At 45.5% G+C, this 22,180-nt stretch overlaps 1 protein-coding gene across 1 annotated transcript in view; it reads left to right on the top strand.

Moving 5' to 3' along the window:
- LOC147690362 (cytochrome P450 2F2-like) overlaps positions 1-22,180 on the top strand; it is a 382,599-nt gene that overhangs the window by 56,098 nt on the left and 304,321 nt on the right. The window contains exon 4 of the mRNA XM_086938000.1: positions 17,368-17,530. Within this exon, the coding sequence (XP_086794126.1) occupies positions 17,368-17,530 (163 nt within the window). The remainder of the gene's footprint in view (positions 1-17,367; positions 17,531-22,180) is intronic.

Below are 22,180 nucleotides of genomic sequence, written 5' to 3'. Positions count from 1 at the left end.
GGGATCATGAGGGCCTCACACATTGAGTCTCCCTCGTGACTGCGCCTCATTATAAACCGATTGTAGTTGCGGGGCTAAGCACTCCATATATTTACTGTAGAACTCGATCGGCAAGCCGTCGAGCCCCGGGGTTTTATTCCTAGCCATCTGTTTCAACGCGCATCCTATTTCCCCAATCGTTATAGCTCGGCCCAGCTCCTCCGCCTCCGATTGTTCTAGTTGCGGTAACTGCAACCCCCCAAGGAAGGCGTCCAGTTCCTCTGCCCCGCCCGTCGGCCCGCTCTCATACAGGCCCTCATAATAAGCACTAAACCTATCCTGGATCCCGGCCTGGGTGTGGCAAAGCCCGCCCCCCTCCCCCTGAATGGACACGATTGGGGCACCCCGCCGAAGCGGATTGGCAAGCCAGGCCAGCATTGTCCCCGCCTTATCGCCCTCCGCATGCGCCCTAGTCAGATAGACCTTGTGATCAAAGCTGCGTAACCGCTCAAACTCCACCGCCATCGCTTCTCTGGCTTCATTAACCTCCTCTTGAAGCTCGGAAGGATTTGGGCGCTCTCGTTCTATCTTCCTCAGACGGCACTCTGCGCGATCGAGGTCATCCAACAATGTCTTATGAGCCCCCGCAACGGTCCCAATACAGTGCCCTCGGACCATCACCTTAAATGCATCCCACTCCACAGCCCTGGTGGATGTGGAGCCACTGTTCTCCTCGAAGTAACGAGTCACTCGCTCCCCAAGGCCTCTCTAAATAACAAATCATCCAAAGTGTCAGGCTGTAGGCGCCAAGTTGGGACACAAGAGACATCTACCATCCAATTCAGGGACAATAACAAAGGGTTATGATCTGACAATGTGCGGGCCAAGTACTCCGCGCCTCCTACCGCTGCAAGCACGGGTGAAGAGCACAAAAACACATCCAGCCTAACATGTAGGTCGTGTATACTAGAATGGAAGGAGTAATCCCTCGTCGTAGGGTGCAGTGTCCTCCAGGCATCTCCCAGATCCCAACTCTCCTGCCAGTCTAATATCCGCTTTGCTACTCTATGCACCGGTGATGAGTGTAAGGGGGGGGTGAGACCTGGAGTTCTGGACTTTTTGGTTCCGTCCAGAGGTGTCAGGGAACAACACCCAAAGACCCCGGAGTTCCACCTGCCTTGGTGCGCAAATGAACAGAAACACGGGCTTCTCGATGGTGGCGTCAAAGACCAAAGGTTTATTACTGCAGGGACACAGAAGTCACAGAAACTACGCATGGGCAGTAACCAGGAGCCTGTTCGATTTGTACATTGAGGGTTGCGCCTTATATACTAAAAATTGTGCTTCAGGCAAATATTTCACATGTCAGTACATTCCTAAACCTTTGTATCTTAAACAATAAATATTTGGCGTTACACAGGAACTGTCGATAATATCTGATGCCAAACATCACGAAGAGGGGTTCCCACTAGTCCATCACAATCCCTTGTCAATATTGCATTCAAGAGCCGGACCGCCTCATCGTAAAGTTCGTTACCTCCCCCTAATAAAGGCCCAGAAGGAAAGGAGCAGAGCCAGGTGCAGGAGATAGGAAAGCGGGATAAGAGATGTTTGTGGGTTGTAAATGGGCAAGACTACCGGCTTCGGCCGCCTAATCATGATCGGGACAATGGACACGAGAACCAGTTCAGGTGGGCTGGCCTCGGGCAGAGGAGGCAGCCTTTGTCAAGTCATGCAGCTACAGCGTGATCTGGTTTAAGGTACACGTGTCATGAAAGAGGTGAATCTCCGGCTAAGGCTACGTGTCCTTAATCGAAATGAAGTGATCAGAGGTTATTGCGTATGTGAGGGCAAGAAACACAAAATGGCGGACATGATCTAAGATGGATGCCGTGGGTAGATCAGAAATGTGTTCATAACAGGAGTGCTCTTGCTCGTATCGTAGCGAAAACACCAGGATATGCTAAATGGATCATTTGCGGTTCGCTGATACTAATATTATGTATTTCCGACAAACTTGAAAACACGGGTTCAAATCGTCACGGAACCTCAGACCCTCCTTTTGCCCTTACATAGGCAATTACTCAGTCTATATCAGAGTCTAGTTCTATACTCATCAGGTCAGTAACATGTTGTTGTATCATCATCCTTTCTCGTGCCTTTTCTCCAAACGCAGGTGGTTTTCTGAGACAAGTTGCAGCGCAAAAACTACACAGAGCAGGACCACACTGGATAATCAGGCAGCATGAGAATAGGAATACTAAGATGACACCGATGACCATTAGAACCTTCCATCCCCACGCTGAGATCAGAGTCCAAAACCACTCCATAAAGGACCAGTTTCCCTTGTCTACATGTATAGAGTCGGAAATCTTGTGTAGCTTAGAGATCGCCTCATAGACTGTTGGAGCATTATTAGGAATAAAGACACAGCAGCTCGATTGGATCATTCTGCATACCCCACCTCGATCTGCAAGTATAACATCTAGAACCATACGGTTCTGCAACGTCATGAGTCTATCCGCCTGAAGCTCAGCTGTCAAATTGCTAAGGGCACCAGCAGTTTCAGTAATAGTAGATTCAACTACCCGTGTTAGCTGACGTATGTTTCTACTATTGGCCATAGGCCCCCAGAACGGAAGGAAGCCTTTGAAGAAGTCTCCAGCTTCCTGACCAGCAGTATCTTCCTTGCTGAAGACACCTCTCGCTATTCTGGTTCTGTGGTAATCAGATGAAGCAGTGTATGTTGGAGGCAACAATCGAGCAATATAGCATGAACCTGAAAAGTCAGCAGGCAACCATGTATAAGCTCGGTCTCGACAAATGAAGTAGGTACCCCTAGCAGTAAGGAAGGCAGGGGAAGAGTTAGCCGGAAACACATAAGTCTCAACGCACTCACTCCTCCCTAGCTGAGCTCTCGGATTTCTCCCATTCCCTTGCAAACAGACCTGACCTCGGTGAGGTACGACCCAGATTGGAGTTGAGCTTTTACGCTTGCTTTCTCCTAAACTAAGGCGATACTCTGAAGTATTCCAACTTAAATACACTCGTAGTTCGTCTCTAGGGTAAGATGGAGTATTATTGACATCCTTGATCATGTCAATAATTCCCTGGACTAAAGCTTTGTTGGCAGAGTTATATCTAGTGGAACGTGGTGGACGTGGAGGATAGGTCTCAAGGGCATAAGCAAAGATGGTTTGAAGGGCCTGAAATGATCCATTGTAGCTGAAAGGCAAAACCAGATAGGGAATACCTTTATCCATAGTGTGGGGTATCAAGCCACACACCCAGCAGTCTGTAGTGTTAACTACCAATTGGTGTTGGTGCAAGAGCTGTACAAAAGTGTTGTTAATGAACTCTGTGCGTCGGGCTTGCTCATGTTCAGGAAACGAGTGAAAAGAGTGTATAGAAGAAACAGTAGAAATGGCAGGATCAAGGGGAGGTACTGTAGTAACTGGCACAAAAATCAGATTTATACTAAAGACGATTCCACCCACCAATGTTGCTAAAATAATCAAAAATGTAACGGCACATTGCATCAAAAAGCATTTGCTACGAAGAATTCTGTACAGTCTGTTTCTGCGAACATAAATCACATTTTCTCGTTGCAGCGCAGGAAGCTCCATCTTCTACAATCCGCTCGCGACCACTGATGATGTGTACGTAGATGAAAATGCCTCTGTCAGCCCTGGGAGTTCCCAGAACCAACAGAAAGATCGACCTTGTGTCAGACCCCTGCAGATTCAAACTAGGCACACAGCCACGACCCTACGGCTACCCAGACGGCAAGGCAATTTTAAAAAATAATAAACAATAGTAAACTTCCTGGCTGAAGGCAAATGTTCAATATATCAAAATCACAATATGCAGTTGCCTGCTTTATTTGTCCATGTTACGTTTTCTCAGGTTGTATCTCTGCTTCGCAGGTATTGTCTGATCGGAAAATAGTGTATCACTAGCAGCTGTTGCAGTGTTTAAGTTCGCAGATAGCAAAGTTTCTTCTGATGCTGGAGACAAATGTTCAGTGTTCAAAAGAGTCTTTTCAGGAGGAGAGTCAGATTTTGGAGTGTCAGTAATCAATTCGGCATCGCTGAAAGGGATGAACTTCGGTGTGCTTTCAGTTTCGGAGGCACCAATTCCCTTTTTCACCCAGTCATCGTAAGGTAGCGGCAAGGGTACACGCTTAACATGAGATGCGTGCACCCAATGCTTGCGGCCAGCTACACGAACGGCTGTCCTCGTTGTCAGTAAGATCTGAAAGGGCCCCACAAATCTTGGTTGAAGGTTCTTCGTCCTCGCGAAGTTCTTGATGACAACCAGATCTCCTGGTTTCAGCTGATGCCCTGGACTCTCCGGAGGTTTTGGCAAAGCATCGAAAACCTGTTGATGAATAAGACTCAATTTAGCAGTCAAGTCGTAAAGGTAGTCTATCAACATAGGATATTCTATAGACTTAAATTCCTTAGGCCTTGGCACACCCCAGATATTTGCTGGGCGGCCAAAGACTATCTCGTATGGGCTAAGCCCCACTCTAGAATGTACAGTTGCTCTTGTTGATAACAAAGCCAAAGGAAGTGCGTCTGGCCAGGCTAAACCTGTGGATGCTTGTATTTTAGCTATCTTCAGTTTGAGGGTACCATTGTAACCCTCCACTAAACCAGCTGACTGGGGATGGTTCGCACTGTGAAATTTCTGTTTCAATCCTAGGCCTGCACATACACTCTGCATAACTTTCCCTATAAACTCACTTCCGTTATCTGACCATACAATCCGTGGCATTCCAAATCTAGGGAAATATTCTTTGAGAAGAATTTTGGCAGTTGATAAGGCAGTATTGTCCTTCAGTGGGTATGCTTCTATCCACCTGGAAAAAGCACAAACCACCACCAAGACATATTTTAAATTATTACAGCGTTCCATGTGAATGAAGTCTAACTGAATCACTTCAAAGGGGCAGGAAGGAGGAGCGAAATGACCAGCTGGAGTTGGAGTTCCCTTGCCAGGATTATGCATCAAGCACACCATACAATTTTTCACCACTCTCTCTGCACACTTACTGATTCCCTCATTCTTCCAGACCGGAGCCAACATCTTACATATCCCTTTAGAACTTATATGCGCTACTCCATGCGCCATTGTCACTACTGCAAGCACATACGCATCCGGCAACATCCAACGCTGCTGCTCTGTCAAATCAATCCAACATCCATTCGAGTCCAACTTGCCCGTACTCTCTCTCCATACACGTTTCTCTTCCTCAGTTGCTTCTCTCTGAATCTCTTTCACACTTTCCATTGTATCTTCACACATCCCAGACTCAGCGATCCATCCTGCAGACGTTGCAACATACATTCTACTCATCATGTCTCTAGCTGTCTGTTTAGCAATTTCATCAGCAAAAGCATTCCCACGTCCAACATCATCCGTGATTGCTTTATGAGCACTGCACTTTACAATTGCAACTTCAGTCGGCAAGGTTAGAGATTCCAACAAGTCGTTAACTAGCTGACCATGTTGAATCTTAGTCCCATGGGACGTAATGAAACCTCTTTCTCTCCACAACCGGCCAAAACTATGGGCCACGCCAAATGCGTACTGACTATCTGTGAATACATTCACTCTCTTTCCCTCAGCTAAAACACATGCTCTCGTTAGAGCTATTAATTCTGCAGCTTGGGCAGAATTCTGACTCACTCTTGCAGTCTCCACAATCGTCTTCAACGTCGTTACCGCGTAAGCAGCAGTCACATCACCATTCTCCAATTTAAAACATGACCCGTCCACATACAGCGTACCATCCGGATCGGATAACGGAGTATCTTTCAAATCGATGCGTCCTTTTGTCTCTTCCTCCGTTTTAAAACAGCAGTCATGTGGCTCAGAATCACTCGACTCTTGATCAGTCGGCAACAGCGTTGCTGGATTCAATACATTACATCTTTTGATCTGAATATGACTCGCTAGTAATGTCAGCTCGTAACCAGATAATCTCGCACTAGTAAGGTGTTGTGTCTTCGTTCGGTTCATGAGTGTATCCACTGCATGAGGAACCATGATCACTAGCATGTTGTTCATCACCAAACCAGCAGATTGCCGAATGGAAGCCGCAGCTGCCGCTGTAGCTCTCAAACAACTAGGCAACGCTCTAGCTACCGGATCTAATGTTGATGAGAAATACGCACAAGGGCGTTGTTTATCACCAAACTTCTGTGTCAGGACACTCAACGCGCAACCTTCTCTCTCGTGAACGTAGAGCGTGAATGGCTTACTGTAATCAGGTGTACCCAATACAGGAGCTGAACACAAGGCTTTTCGTAATTCAGTAAAACTCTCTTGACATTCATCAGACCATGGCACCGGACTCGGAACATTTTTCCCAGTCAAAGCTACCAATGGTTTCGCTAAAAGAGAAAAATTTGGAATCCACTGCCTACAGTAGGAGGTAATACCTAAAAAGGCACGTACTTCTCTCTGTGTGCGTGGAACACTCATTTGCGTAATTGCTTTTATTCTTTCTGGGGTCAACTTCCTTCCCTCCTTTGACAAGAGATGACCTAGGTAGGTCACTTCTTGGCAGCAGTATTGCATCTTGGAAGGTGATACCTTATGATTCAAATCAGACAAATGATGCAATAACGATACTGTAGCTGCTTTGCAAGTTTCCTTGTCATCGGCAGTTACTAAAAGATCGTCTACGTACTGTACTAGGGCAGAACCTGGAGGAAGGACAAAAGAATCTAACTGGCTTTTTAATGCTTGACTATAAATAGATGGACTTTCACAGTATCCCTGTGGAGCGCGTTTAAATCTGAAACTTCGACCTCCTAGACAGAAGCCAAAAATGTCTCTGCTCTCCTCGGCTATCGGAATGCTGAAAAAGGCATTCTTCAAGTCGATGACTGAGAACCAAGTGGCTGTAGCAGGAATCAATGTTAACAATGCAGTAATGTCTGGAACCACAGGAAACTGCGGAACCACAATTTTATTAACTTCTCTAAGGTCTATGACAAACCTGTACACTGGAGGTTTCGTAGGATCAGTTCGTTTCAGAATCGGCAATACAGGACTATTACAAACATTTCCTCGAGTTTCTTCAACCACACCTTTCTTAATCAAATCTTGCACAATCAATAAAAGTGCACGTTCTCCTTCACTAGATATTTTATATTGAGGAATTCTTGGAAATTTTACATTTGCTTTCAAAGTTACTACATACGGTGGTATTTCTAAAAGGCCTACATCATTAGGACCAGTCGCCCAAAGAGAATCAGGGAGTGAGCGCAGCTCTGGCGGGAGTGCGTCCATTGACAAGTACATCGGAGAAGTGATTCTTTTACCCAAAGTAAGCTGTACCCCTTCCGGAGAACAGTACAATGTCGCATATAGTCGTTTTAACAAATCTAAACCAAGCAGATTTTCATTACAACCTGTCGTCAAAATCAAGGGTGCTTTCAATTGACACGGTCCAACAGAAATAGGCAAAGGACCAGATATCGGGTTGTAAACAGGGGCGCCTGAAAAACCTACGGAAACATTTGTTGAGCCGGACAAAGGTGCGCCAGGGAGTTTCGCATGAATGATAGAACTTTTTGCGGCACCAGTATCCAACAGAAACGGTTCGACTACACCTGATGTTGCTACTGCGACATAAGGCCCACTCTGATCCACTGGAACTGATACTACTCCCTCTCTCTGTCCATGGCTGTCCTAGTACCCATTTTGCTGAAATCCCTCATCCACTTCACAATAATCTTCAACAAGATATTGCTGAGATCTATTTTGTTGAGCTGACTGTACATTTCGTTGATCAAAGTGATTGGAGGGACGATCATTCGTTTGCGGAGGCATAGCACCTCGCCCTCGACCTCTAGAATTCTGCACAAAACCACCACGACCTCTCTGAGCTGCTGCTGCATTATTTTGCGCTAAGATTGGACATTCATTTTTGTAGTGACCCTCTTTCTTACAGTACGCACACTGATTCCACTGGTATTGGGGCCTGGTTGAACTATAATCTGTCCTCTGATACGAATTCTGTTGCATATTAGTCTGATTCGTGCGAGGCGGATACGCCTGCTGTAAAAGAACTTTAGTCTTTAACAGCAGTCGTTTTCTTCTCTGATTTTTCCTTTTCCTCTTTATCCCTATTTTCGTAGTATTGTGCAGTCGCAAGTATTTGCGCAGTTGTGGAAACAGCCCACGCGCTCTCTGAATCCTTTAATTTATTGCATAATTCAGGTAACAAATTATGCACAAATTTATCGACAAACAGTCTCTGTCCTCCTTCAGTGCTCATATCCTGACCACTATGATCTACAAAAGTCTCTTCGAACCTCGTGAAGAAGTCGGAGACACTTTCATCTTTCTTTTGCTTGCATGCGGATAATTTATCCCAATTAACACGCAACGCAGGCATCAGAGTCTTCATTAAGTCAATTATTCTACCTGGAAGATTAGCAATTAGGGGTTCGGGTTTTGCACCACCCGTTTGCTGACCATCCGCTGCAGTGATAGCTGCCCAATCACCACCTAAGGCTACTTGATGATCCTCCCTACGAATTTTAGCCCACACTGGTTGTGGAACTACATTGCCAAATAACATATCGATGTCCGCTAAGTTCATTATACAAGCCTCAACTGTCTGTGTTAATTCCTTGTAATATCCAGCTGGATTTTTACGCGGATCTGGCAAGGCCTGTTTCACCGCTAGCACTTCAGCTCGCTTCCATGGAATGTGTATCCACACTCGTTGGAACTGTGCTGGAGCAGCTGCAATACCCGCATTATCATCACGTTGTATTGCTTCGCGCCAAATTGGAGGAACCTCCCTCATAGGATATTGGCGACTTGGCTTCATTTTACCTTTCTCTAAATCTCTCGGCGAACGAAGAGATGGATCATTCCTAAAACTTAAAATAAGTTCCATCGCTTCTTTTATATTATCACCCACTATCATTCCTGCAGCAAACTCTTTTTGAATTTTAATTAAATCTTCCAAGTCTGATTCAACATCATCTTCCTCTATTTCCTCACGTAACAACGAGCACATCTCATCAAAGACGTACCGTTGCGTTGGTTCCTTCCACTGCATAAACGTATCTAGTACATCTCTCGTACTATATCTTCTAACTTTCGTAATCCATCTGAGAGCCGTGGAATCTAAAACTCCCCGTTCTTCAGTACTTGGTAGCTGACTACGTCTCTGAACTGAATCAGGAGTAGGAGTCTTAATTAAAGATTTATATAAAGGAGACAGTATATTAGCAACAGAATCAGTTATTTTTCGACGTACAGAAAGTGGAGTTAACACACTTGCAGACGTAGAGAACACAGTAGAGGTAGGAACAGATAGCGAGGTAGTAGGAGTATCGAGAAAAATAGTTTGTGATGTAGTAGGTGTAAGCGAGACAGATACAGGTATAGAAGACGGCAACCCAGGAAGAGGAGGAGCCGTAGGAATATTCACATTAACCACAGGAGGTACAGGAACTTGATTCTGAGGAACAAGAACACCAGGTTGTCCAGCAACCGGCAATTGGACATTCGGTACAAGTTGGGCCGTAGCACCTTGTGCATACGGTGGAGGTGACCGTAACAGATAAGACAACAGAGGATCGTTTTCGGGATCCTCCAGTATCTTAGCTGTTTTCGATGGCAAGGCAGGGTAGCACTTGTCAATCGCTAAATTATGCTCTCTAATTGCTACATCTATGGCCTTTTCGCACTCATTATCTTGCAATTGTTTAGTTGCTTGCTCTAGAGTTAGCTCTTCTTTCTCTTTCTGTTCTTTCTTCAACCTTTTCATTTCTCTCTGTTTGGACTCTTTTCGCCAATAACGGAAAGAATCAAACATTGCCGGCCGGGCTTTCTTCCTAAACAATTTCGCTTCTAAATTATCAAGAATCTCGGGTTCAAAACTACCATGTAGTGGCCAACTAAGGACACCATCCTTCTTACAGTAACGGACCCATACCTCATTATAAGATATAGGACCCACACCATGTTTACAATATAAGTCATAAAGGGGAGTCCCAATCGGAGGAACCAGACAGGAATCCTCCAATCGTGAGTCATGGTTGCAACCGAAACAAGACAACATTTTCCGACTTACCATTTTCAGTCTGGAACACAAAACAAACAAAACACGGAACAAATATGTGCACTCGAACCAAGAACTTAGGCCTACCAAAACCAAACTAATGTATCGATACCCAAACTGAACCAAATAGATTATCGTAACCAGAACAACTAGTGATAATCTTACGAAACCAAACCAAACCAAGAACCGATCAAGGATTTTAACAATCCTCACAAAGTAACCAGCTAGCTATCACTAAATACTTAACTGAGGCACTGAAGACGTCACCAAGGAGAAACCCGTCACGTTTCGCTGTACTAAGGGCTGCACCTCGGGTCCAAGACAGGGCGACGGTCAAGGCAACGGCCCACTGCAGCCGTCCTGAACGGGAACCCTCGTGGAAGAGAACTTCGGGCCACTTTTGCGATATGCCGGGATCGATGAAGTGGGGCGCCTCCCTCGGAAATCTTCACACGAAGCTCCTCGAACTCTTCAGGCTTTTGGACCGGTACCGAATGACGTCGCCCCACGTTGGGCGCCAATTGGAGTTCTGGACTTTTTGGTTCCGTCCAGAGGTGTCAGGGAACAACACCCAAAGACCCCGGAGTTCCACCTGCCTTGGTGCGCAAATGAACAGAAACACGGGCTTCTCGATGGTGGCGTCAAAGACCAAAGGTTTATTACTGCAGGGACACAGAAGTCACAGAAACTACGCATGGGCAGTAACCAGGAGCCTGTTCGATTTGTACATTGAGGGTTGCGCCTTATATACTAAAAATTGTGCTTCAGGCAAATATTTCACATGTCAGTACATTCCTAAACCTTTGTATCTTAAACAATAAATATTTGGCGTTACACAGGAACTGTCGATAATATCTGATGCCAAACATCACGAAGAGGGGTTCCCACTAGTCCATCACAATCCCTTGTCAATATTGCATTCAAGAGCCGGACCGCCTCATCGTAAAGTTCGTTACCTCCCCCTAATAAAGGCCCAGAAGGAAAGGAGCAGAGCCAGGTGCAGGAGATAGGAAAGCGGGATAAGAGATGTTTGTGGGTTGTAAATGGGCAAGACTACCGGCTTCGGCCGCCTAATCATGATCGGGACAATGGACACGAGAACCAGTTCAGGTGGGCTGGCCTCGGGCAGAGGAGGCAGCCTTTGTCAAGTCATGCAGCTACAGCGTGATCTGGTTTAAGGTACACGTGTCATGAAAGAGGTGAATCTCCGGCTAAGGCTACGTGTCCTTAATCGAAATGAAGTGATCAGAGGTTATTGCGTATGTGAGGGCAAGAAACACAAAATGGCGGACATGATCTAAGATGGATGCCGTGGGTAGATCAGAAATGTGTTCATAACAGGAGTGCTCTTGCTCGTATCGCAGCGAAAACACCAGGATATGCTAAATGGATCATTTGCGGTTCGCTGATACTAATATTATGTATTTCCGACAAACTTGAAAACACGGGTTCAAATCGTCACGGAACCTCAGACCTATCTAACATAGTATCCACTACTGAGTTGAAATCCCCTCCCATGATCACTGGACCCGCCAAGTAACTCGCCAGTTTGCCCGAAAGCACTGTCAGGAAGGCGGGCAAATCCACATTCGGAGCATACACACTGCATAACGACACCATTCGGCCCCTAAGTCTCCCTTCCACAGCCACAAACCTGCCCTCTGGATCTGTTACTTGTTTGGTGACCTGAAAGGGAACCCTAGCCCGTATCCAAATCAAGGTGCCCCTTGCAAAGGCCGAATATGTCGTATAAAACAACTGCCCCCTCCACCTTCTCTGCAGCGCCACTCCTTCCTGTTTCGTGAGGTGCGTCTCTTGAAGAAAAGCTATATGCACTCCCCTACGTTTCAAATAAGCATGGACCTTGTGTCTGCGCACCATGGTATGTAGACCCCGCACATTCCAGGTCACACATTTCAGAGCCCCCATATTAGCCATACTCCCCTGCATCCCCAGATAGAACAATAACAACCTTCGACCATGCGCTCATGCCATCCCAATACTGAACCCCCCCACCCTCTCCAGACAAAAGAACCCCACACCCCTCCAGCCCCAACCTGAGCTTCCCCAACTACTCTCGGTTCCCACCCCCCCAGGACAGGACCCCCCTCAATTGGAAGAGAACCCATCCAAACAGTTGTAACTAAGTAATCCCCTCAAAGAAAGACTACAATTCGCAGTCTCCACTGCGATGACCTTAAGGGCCAGTAGGGCGCGGTCCGATACCGAAGGAGTTCGCTAAACAAGATCAGTCCCGCACATCCCGCCCCGTAATCCCCCCATGAAAACTCTCGAACTCCCACACAAATGTGAAGTGCACTCACGGGCACAGCGCCCCAGTGTTAGACCATCGGGCCGTTTTCCAAAGCAAGCGTCTCAGGCCTCGACGATCTCTCCCGATGTTTGAGGCGTTACAACGGGGCCTTTGGCTCCTCCGAATTCTGAGAGTTCTGTCTCTGACCCCGTACCCTGCTCCTCCGAGTTTGTGCCCCTCCCGGACTGGCTCCGCGGTGCACCTGATAGATCCACCACCGCCTGTAGGGCAGCCTTCCGTTCCTCCTCAGTTTGCGACACTGATGGTTTCCCAGTTCTTCGTAGATTCTTGCGAATACGTTGTGATTTTCTGGTCGGCTGTTTCTTTTGAGCCTCCTCTGCCCTGGCTCTAGCTCCGTCCGTCCCAGCCTTATACGTGTCCCACCATGCCCAAGCGTCTGCCGATGTGTTGAAGAAAAGCGATTTGTCATCCACCACCACCCTTAGCTTCGCTGGGAAGAGAAGGGAATATTTGATGCCCTCTCCACGGAGCTCACGCTTGAGCGACAGGAAACTGGCCCGAGCCTCTGAGTCTCAAAAGTGTAGTCCGGGAACAGGGTGACCCTGTTATTGTTCACTTGAAAGGGCCCTGCCTCCCTTGCCCTCTGCAATAGCCAGTCCCGGTCTTTGTAATGGAGCAGCTTAATCACCACCGGGCGAGGGGGCAGGCCAGGAGCTGGTGGCCGGGCCGGGACTCTGTGGGCCCGTTCTAGCGAAAAGAAGGGAGAGAGTGCTTCAGGCGCCACTTCCGTGCGTAGCCAATTGTCGAGGTAGCCCACCATGTCATCTCCCTCGGTTTTTTCCGGAAGGCCCACCAAACGAACTTTGTTGCGCCTACTCCTATTTTCAGCGTCCTCGGCCCTCCTCTCCAATATGTTCAGCCTGTCCAGGGCATCCGCCATCTGGCCCCTTAGTGTTTTGTGATCTGGGGTCAGTTCTTGTAAGGATATCTCCACGCTCTTGACCCTGTCCTTAAGCTTATCGTGTTCCGCTTTCAAGAGACCCAGGCCTGTCGCTACCTGGGCGATGTCCTGCTGCAGCGTGTCTTTTGTGGTTGCTATGGCCTCCAGTATACGGTCTTGCATGCGTTGGAGCGCAGGGTGATCATGATCCGCTCCGTCCAGCGCTTCTGGGTCAGCCGCTCCATCCCCTTTTCCTTTCGGTTTCCCCATCTCGGCGACAACTATCGCTGACCCCAGTAGCCCCGACCAATCTCCGCGAAGTCCGTCAGCCGTTCAGGACCTCGCTTCCGGAGAGTTCCCTGAACAATGGGGCCGGGGAGCTAGAACACACGCAAGCCACTGAGCACTGTCCAGATCACTCCCGCGGGGTCGGTCTGAGTCTCGGAAGCAATCGTCGATGATGGGGTCTCGAGACCTCGGTCCACACGCGGGGAGTGGCAATCGCCTCACAAAGCCACCGCCATTTTGGGTCTACCTCGGTGAACTTTCCTGATGCCCCGCACCATCGTCGAACCACCTCCAAAACGAGGAGAAGGTCACCCGTGCCTCCTCACAGGGTTGAGAGAGACCCTCCGGTCCAGCAATCACGGCTGGCGCTGGGACAGCAGGGGTACCGGGCCACAAGTCACCTCCGCACTCTGCGTCACCAGTCCAGGCCTCAGGGCGCCATCTTAGATTGAAGTCTATCGCACCCGAGGCTCTTGCTAAAGTTCGATTTTCAGGGTGCTAAGCAATCGCAGGTCGCCCACTCCGAGCGCCGTTGCTTCCGCGGCGACTTTAGCGAGTGGATTTTCCAATTTTCGTTGGAATTCACGTGGAGTATCAGGATGATATCTGGGATCGGGCGCGGAGCTCCGGGCTCACGCTGCCTACCCCTTCGGCATCCAAGCCACGCCCCCCGTGTGTACCTCTCTTCTACTACAACTGATCCGTAAATTATAATACAAAATGTGTGGTGGGTGGCAATTTAGAAAGTAAATATTATCATTTTTCTTGAATAGATTTGCCTACTGCAATACTAACGGGCTATTATCAATTTTTTTGTTTATATTGCTGTTTGGCTGTGTACAGGGTCAGTGATTACAGGAATTGTGGATTTCATTTTCAATACTCTACATATTTTACATTGCAATATATTTAAATATGGAACTAGTTTGTATGGGATGTTTGTCAAAGCAAACTTTTAATAATATTGAAAGTAAATGTGTTTCTTACCCTGCTCCCATCTTCCCTATTTGCTTCTCCCCTTGTTGATCTCCCTTTATAACTTTCACCCTACCCTGTTCTCTTCTCTTCATGTATTTTCTCCAGGGCCCCATATGCCCTTTTACTTTTTAACAGATCTAATCTGGGTTATCTCCGATTATTTCCTCCCTATTTCTCCTACTTCGATTCCCTTTGTTTATTGTTTTGTTTATCATATCAAACTGTCGTCTCTTCTCTGTTATTCTCTTTTTAGATATTGCTGTTCTCTTTTTAGTTATTATCACATTTTGAGTTTACCGAACTACTGCTAATTTTGCTCACTTTTGACCTTAGCCACTTTCCAATTATTCACTTCCGTTATGATCACTGGTGTCAATAACAATGCCATGTGTGATGTATTCAGCAAGGGCAATTGACACCTTAACTCCCAATGACCCTGCTTCATTATCATAAGCTTTCTACCTTTTCTGAAGATATGTGACCCATTAGTAAAACAGTGCAATTGCTCATTGAACAAGCATGAAAAGATACCGAATCCATAAGAAAAGCATAATTGCATATGAAAACATTATGGGGGATATTCACAAGGAAGTGGCGGAGAGAGGCGTTAACCTTCTTGGCTTAACACGTCTCTCCACCACTTCGGAAAAGCAAGGCTGCACCATATTCACAAGGACATGTGCAGCCTTACTATTCCCCCTTCAATCGCGCTAAGATTTACAACTTAGCGCCAACACAGGCACTCTTCCACCAGAGTGCAAGGGTGTGTGCAAGCAGGGATGTTTGTTTATGTACAGTAAGGTGTCCCTTACTGTTCATAAACAAACCTTAAATGCCAGTTTGTAACTTACATGTGTGCTGCTTCATGCAGCACACATGTAAGTTACAAAATGGCATTTAAAAAAAAAGGTTTGCTTATATATAGCGAGGGACACCTTCCTGTACATAAACAAACCATGGCATTTAGCATTTTCCATGTGTGCTGCACAAGGCAGCACAACTGGAAAATGCAAAAAACGAGGGAAAACACTATGGGATATTAACAAGGAAGTGGCCGAGAGAGGCATTAGCCTTCTTGGCTTAACGCCTCTCTTCGCCACTTCAGAAAAGCAAGGCTGCACCATATTCACAAGGACATGGTGCAGCCTTGCTTTTCCCCCTGCAATGGTGCTAAGTTTCACAACTTAGCGCCACTGCAGGCACCCTTCTACCAGAGTGCAAGGGTGTCTGCAAACATGGAGGTTTATTTATGTACAGGAAGGGGTCCCTTCCTGCACATGCCAGTTTGTAACTTACATGTGTGCTGCTTCATGCAGCACACATGTAAGTTACAAAACGGCATTTTAAAAAAAAGGTTTGCTCATGTACAAGAAGGGACACCTTCCTGTACAGAAACAAACCATGGCATTTTGCATTGTCCATGTGTGCTGCACAAGGCAGCACATATGGAAAATGCAAAAACGAGGAAAACTAAAGCATTTCTCCTCGTATTGCCAACTTAAGACCAGGGTTTTCTTGGTCTTAAGTGTGGCATTAGCTCCTATTTGTGCTGCCCTTGTGAATAGGGGCAGGATAAATATCAATGGATGTTGCGTTGGAACGCCCACCACAACACCCACTGCATGCCCCTTTCATGCCAAACACAGTGTGGAAGGGGGCCTATTCACAAGGCAGCTTTAAGCCACGTTAAGTGGCTTAACGCTGGCTTGTGAATAAATAACAAAATACAAAATGTCCCTGTAGGAATTGTTATAACATTAGCTTTCAAATTATAAACTAGTCGCCTAGGCGATCCATAGTTTTAGATAAGCAAGGAAAAGACAGAATTAAACTGTTCTTTATTTTTCTTATATAAATATTATTTTTGAAATAATTTTTCTTTTTCACACAAAATGTCCAATATGGCAACAAAATTACTACTGCAGTTGTAAGATCAATTGAAAGTACTATATGACAACCTCTGCTAACAACATAAAGAAAACCAATACCATGTTCTAAAAATTATTTCTGTCATACAAAACAGTAGACATTCAAATGATGATACATCCATCAACAAAAAGGCTGTCAGGCATCGACGTTTCGGTCCTCATTGGTTAACATAATCCATAGGACCATCATCAGGACCATATGTTGCACATAAAAATCACAGACCTCCAGCCGGAGGACCTATGACTTGAAAACTGTAATATCGAATACAAGAAGAAGTCGGAATCTGTCCACCTCGATCTTCGTGAACGTCCAAATGAAACTCTCACACATAAACAGGAGCTTTACACTTTACGCGTTACTTAATAGCGCCCAGGAAGCACCAACGTTACTGCCCATTAAACTCCCGCGTTCAAGCCTTGTGAATAAGGCGAGGCCCTATTGCCACCGCAACGTCACTGCAAGTGATGTAGTGGTGGCAATAGGGGCTTGTGAATATGCCCCAAAGCATTTTTCCTTGTATCGCCAACTTAAGACCAGGGATTTCCTGGTTTTCGTGGCTTAAAGCTGCCTTGTGGATAGGCCCCCTTTCACGGGGGCCTATTCACAAGGCATGAAAGGGGGCCTATTCACAAGGCAGCTTTAAGCCACGTTAAGTGGCTTAACGCTGCCTTGTGAATAAGGCGAGGCCCCTATTGCCACCGCAACATCACTGAAAGTGACGCTGTGGTGGCAATAGGGGCTTGTGAATATGCCCCTATCTCTCCTAAGACTTTATTCGCACCTCTCTCACCTATTTTACAAGTTATCTAAGGAAAGACTGTCTTCATGAAAAGTCACTTAATGGCTAACAACTGCTCCATATGGATTGTGTCTTTCCAGCTGCACAAGAAGTATGGTTCATTGTACACTGTCCACCTTGGACCTAAGCGATATGTGGTGCTATGTGGATATGAGACCGTGAAGGCTGCCCTAATCGACAGCGGCGATGCGCTTAGTGACCGTGGACATTATCCTCTCTTTTCCAATTTCACCAAATGCAATGGTGAGTACACGGCTTCTGATAATTAAATGTATTACTAGGGATAGATAAATCATACAAAGGTCATATATGTCTTTACTCTGCCAAACCTTTGGATCCTTCACAGATGTTTGTCCTACACTGTTCTTTGTAAGGGTATGTCTGAATGTTTGAGACAAAGCATATTAGTGCCAGCCTTTTCCTACATATACTACACTGAGGCGGTAGAGTCAAGGTATTTATATCTGATAGCTCCTGTGGAGATGAAAAGCTATGGCACACTTGCCTGAGTGTATTTTCAGGGCATGTTTCTTTTTTTATGCTTTGTGGTTCACATTTGAACATTGATTTAGCTCTGTGAAATAGCTATGTTTTTCCCCCTGCTGGGCGGGGGGTGGGGTGTGGCGTGTGGAATGGGCATTCTAGGTCCAGCTGGCATTGCAGACTGCCTCTGATTGATATAACAGAATGTTGAGGATAGTCCTGGCTGAAAGTTGTGTGTAAATACACAATAAAAAGGGAAATTAGAGCATGCTAACAAATATGCTGACTACTTCTCACCGCATTAGTAATATGTTCATCAACACTGAAGAGTAGCAAGCAAACATCTGCACTAGAGAGGAACTAATAGTCAGCAAGGTTCAGTCACAGCTGTATGACTAAGAGTAGTGAGAGCTTAGATAATCCATTTGGCTCATTACCATAGTTGTTTGAAGCATTCTTCCAGCTAGAGTGGCTCTCTATCTCTACCTGACATTGGCCGAATGTCAGGGGATGGAGCGATCTACCTCCATAGCCGCGTCCTCTTCCCAGTTATCTTATTATATGTGTACTGAGCTATAAAAAGCTGAATCTTATTAGACACCACCATTATAAAAATGTATGTTTGGACAAAGTTTATGAGCATCTTTCTTCAACAGGATTAAAAACGCAAAGAGGCATAAAGCGATTCTCTTGACGTTGATAAGATAATTAAACATGTTTAACCTCTCAAAGGTTTTGGCACTTTCAGAAAGACTGGACAAATTTGTGTTTAAAGCACGTACAGCAACAATCTCAGGTAGTTTACTGCGAAAGAAGAAAACATTTTATGTATCGATTTTTTCCTCCATGTTAAAGGGCAACCTATAAATTCGTTTTTTTACCACTGGTAAAAATCTTGTATTTGAGATGTATGTAAAATGCCTACACCTATTGTGCCCATGCATTCAGTGTGTAATATTGTAATATTTCTAGTCATCTAGTCATCCATTAACCACAGACTAAGTGAAAAGATGATTCCACCCAAGTGGCGGGTTTTGATCTATTCTCTTAGTTTGATTTTTGTAGTCATATATTATCTTTGAGTGGTCAGTCAGGGTCCCAAAATGTATGTATGTTCTTGGGATTTTGTTAGTGAGAAGATGATCATCTTATAGAGTGCCCACCAATAATTGCATTCATTAATCACATTATGATACCACAATGACCCAAAAAATTAGCTTTTGCATATGGTAATTAAGTTATAAAGTACAAATCTTTTAATATCAATACCCCTTATTTATGTTGCAGTTAATAATACATATGTTTTCAATAACCCCAAATCAAAACCAATTCAACGTTTGTTGCAAAAGGCAGTGCACTAAAATGCATTCTACATATGTCACGAAATGGGGAAATATCACGTGTCAATTACATTCAGAACAGCAGAGGAAGTTCTATAATCATGTTTGTCAATACCTTAATATTGTGGGTCCTTCCTCAATCAAAGCCTTCTTGCTCACCAGTAAACGGCTAATGTTAATCACTTGTCACATCTTAAAACGCATCTCCTAGACTCACACATTCTCATCCATGATGTGATTGGGCCAGTCACAATCACTAAACACCAAAACCCTAGACTGGAAATGGAGTTCATTGTCCAGTGTGAGGACCATCATCTTGAATGGATCTACTGTTACTATCCTGTTGGGACAGGGAGGTCACCATGCACAGTAAAGGTTGTGTGCCCCTACCTAAATGACCCAACTGGAAGCACATTTTATATTCTGACAATTTTCCTTCAGCAGACGCAAAACTATGGCCTAGTAAGGTGAATGTTGGTGGCATCGTGTAGTAGTTTTTGTGATTATTAGCAGGCTTGTTTATCTGTTTAAGACATTTTTATTGATAAATATAAGGGTGTTATTAAAGAATACATTTTAAGAGCCTCTTAACAAAACATCTAGAGTAAGCGTATTTTCAGTTAAACGAATCAGACTTATAATCAACATTATATAAGATACCACGTGATACACATATAATTTGAATATCAACAAGTTATAAAAGAAAGTCGGAACAATTAGGGATCAAGGTGGTTTAATAACTTCCTGTTAGGCTTTTTTTCTGTACAAGGATATGAGAGTGATTTCTACAGGTCTTCTTGATGAATGTTTCACTTGCATACCTTGAACAGTCCATCCTCTAAAACTCAGTATAAATGTTGAGTATGTGTGCATGTATGGTAGCAGAACTCTGTATTGGGTGTGAGTGTGTATATGTATGCCCTAACATGGGGTCCATTGTGTATTTCCCCTACTCTGACTAGGGCTGGACTGCCTACCGGGCGTTTTGGTGGGCTGCCAAGCTGAGGACCGATTTCACTGCGGTGGGGGCTGATTTTGTGGATAGGAACCTGTAAGCACTTCTAAATAAAGAAAGCAAAACAAATGGTTTTAAAGCATACTTCAAAACTAATTGGTTTTGCATTGTTTCCTCAGAAATGCCCGGTAGCCAGTCCGGCCCTGAATCTGACACAGCACAATACGGATGTTGTGAAACAGCCCCCAGACAGTGGTGGTGTATTACCTGCTCCCCGCGGAGTAGTGAGTAGAGTGTAACTGCAATTAGAAATTGTAAGCAACTTCTGTAGCAAGAGTTGGCTGAATAGTCCTTCCTGAGCACTGCCATTTGTTTAAATGTGGAGGAATAAGGGTGAGCTGACAGAGACAGTGGCAGGTGATGGGGGAGTTTCCAAGAACAGCCTGGGTCCTTCATTTTACTTTCAGCACCCGTCCTACAAGGTTGATCAGAACCAGGTGCAGAGCTTCAAACTTATTGTGCTCATGTTGTCAGTGCTCCTACTTGCACCCAGCATCATCACTACATGTCTGGGTTCTGCTGAAAGCCAGCATCACCACTACATAATCTAGTGTTTGCAAGCATTGCAGGAAGAAGCTATGGGTTCGCCATGTGACCATGGGAGCTGCCTGTTTGCTGAGACAAGAGACTTGTCCCACAGGGGTCTACATACCTATGTAGGAGAACCCAGCTATCAAGCCTGCTGTGAGGAACAGCCCAGAGTGAGCTGGGGTAATGTGGGGCACTGCGTACAAGACTCGTGAATGGCCAAGGGTCCTCTGGCCCCCCTGCCCAGCTGAGAAGTCAAGCCCAACTGAGCTGAGTCTGTGTCCAGCTTTCCAACAGCAACTGTAAAGTTATGACTGCCCCATTTAGTGACCGCCAAGGAGAAAGACAGAGGCATCTTATGCTGACTCTAACTTCATTGATTCATTGGGGCACAGGGTAGCGCAGCAAGTCACTTTGGTGTACTAGCCTGCATCACAGGGAAGTGGCAGGAATGCAACATATTCATCCATCATGGTGCAATTCTACCCTTTCTTCCTGGTTGGTGTCGTTTTGGCAGCCTAGCACCAATGCAGGTACCCACGCACAATGGTGCAAGGATGCCAGTGGTGTAGGCAGGGTTGTTTTTTTGTGGAGGAAGAGGCACCTTCCTGCACAAACACAAACCTGAGAGACTTTTTCCTCTTTCTATGTGGGCTGCAGAGTGCCGCCAACATAGGAGGAAAGAATGAGGCGGAATAAAGATATTTCTACTCGTTACACCTCACCCGCGGAGGTGTATCTTTTTGGTGCCTTCCGGGGTTTACCAGAGTTGGTAAATCTGGGAAGGCGTCAAAGACCATGGGAGTTGCATGAGCACACAATGCCCATGGAACGCTTTCCTGGTGCAGTGTAATCCAGTGCAGAGATTTGTGCTGTGTTGCATGTTACGCCATATTTTTTAAGCCATTCAGAGTCATGAAAAATGACTTTGTGTGGCTTCAAAAATATCACTTTAGGTTTGCGTCGCTCTTGCACCAACTTGCAAAAGCGACTCGCACCTGGTCATCAATATGGCCCTAAGTGATTATGGAGAGAAGGGGTCATGGTTGCCTGAATGAGCCTCAGTGAGTACTACAGCTTGCCCCAGGTGGTGTCCAGTGACATACTTGCGTTTGGTATTCACAGATTCGATACCTCTGAGAGACATCAACCCTGAACGTTGGATAACAGAGTTTGATGGGACAATTTATGGAACATTGATCTCTCCACACACGACTGAATAGTCTTTGGTTCTGAATTGACCTACAAAGTCAATGAATAATAGGAAGTTGCTCTGCTGCAGCATAGTTATTAAACCTGAGGTTTAATGATGATTGCTTCCATATTTTCATTCTGTAGAGAATCTTGTAAGCCATGTAGTGCATCCCTGTAGAGCTATTTCCTCTGTGAGTACAGTGATATGTTCTTCTGTAATAAAATACTTATTTTCATCTAAAAGGACAAGCATTCATATGGAAAGTACACTGCTTCCACAATTGTGTGGTTTAAATGCTTAGTCGCTACCCGCCGCACTACCTCCATGATATG

Source organism: Lissotriton vulgaris, chromosome 9 (genome assembly GCF_964263255.1).
Source record: "Lissotriton vulgaris chromosome 9, aLisVul1.2, whole genome shotgun sequence".
NCBI classification, from domain to species: Eukaryota; Metazoa; Chordata; class Amphibia; order Caudata; family Salamandridae; genus Lissotriton; species Lissotriton vulgaris.
This window is presented reverse-complemented; position numbering and strand designations above follow the sequence as displayed.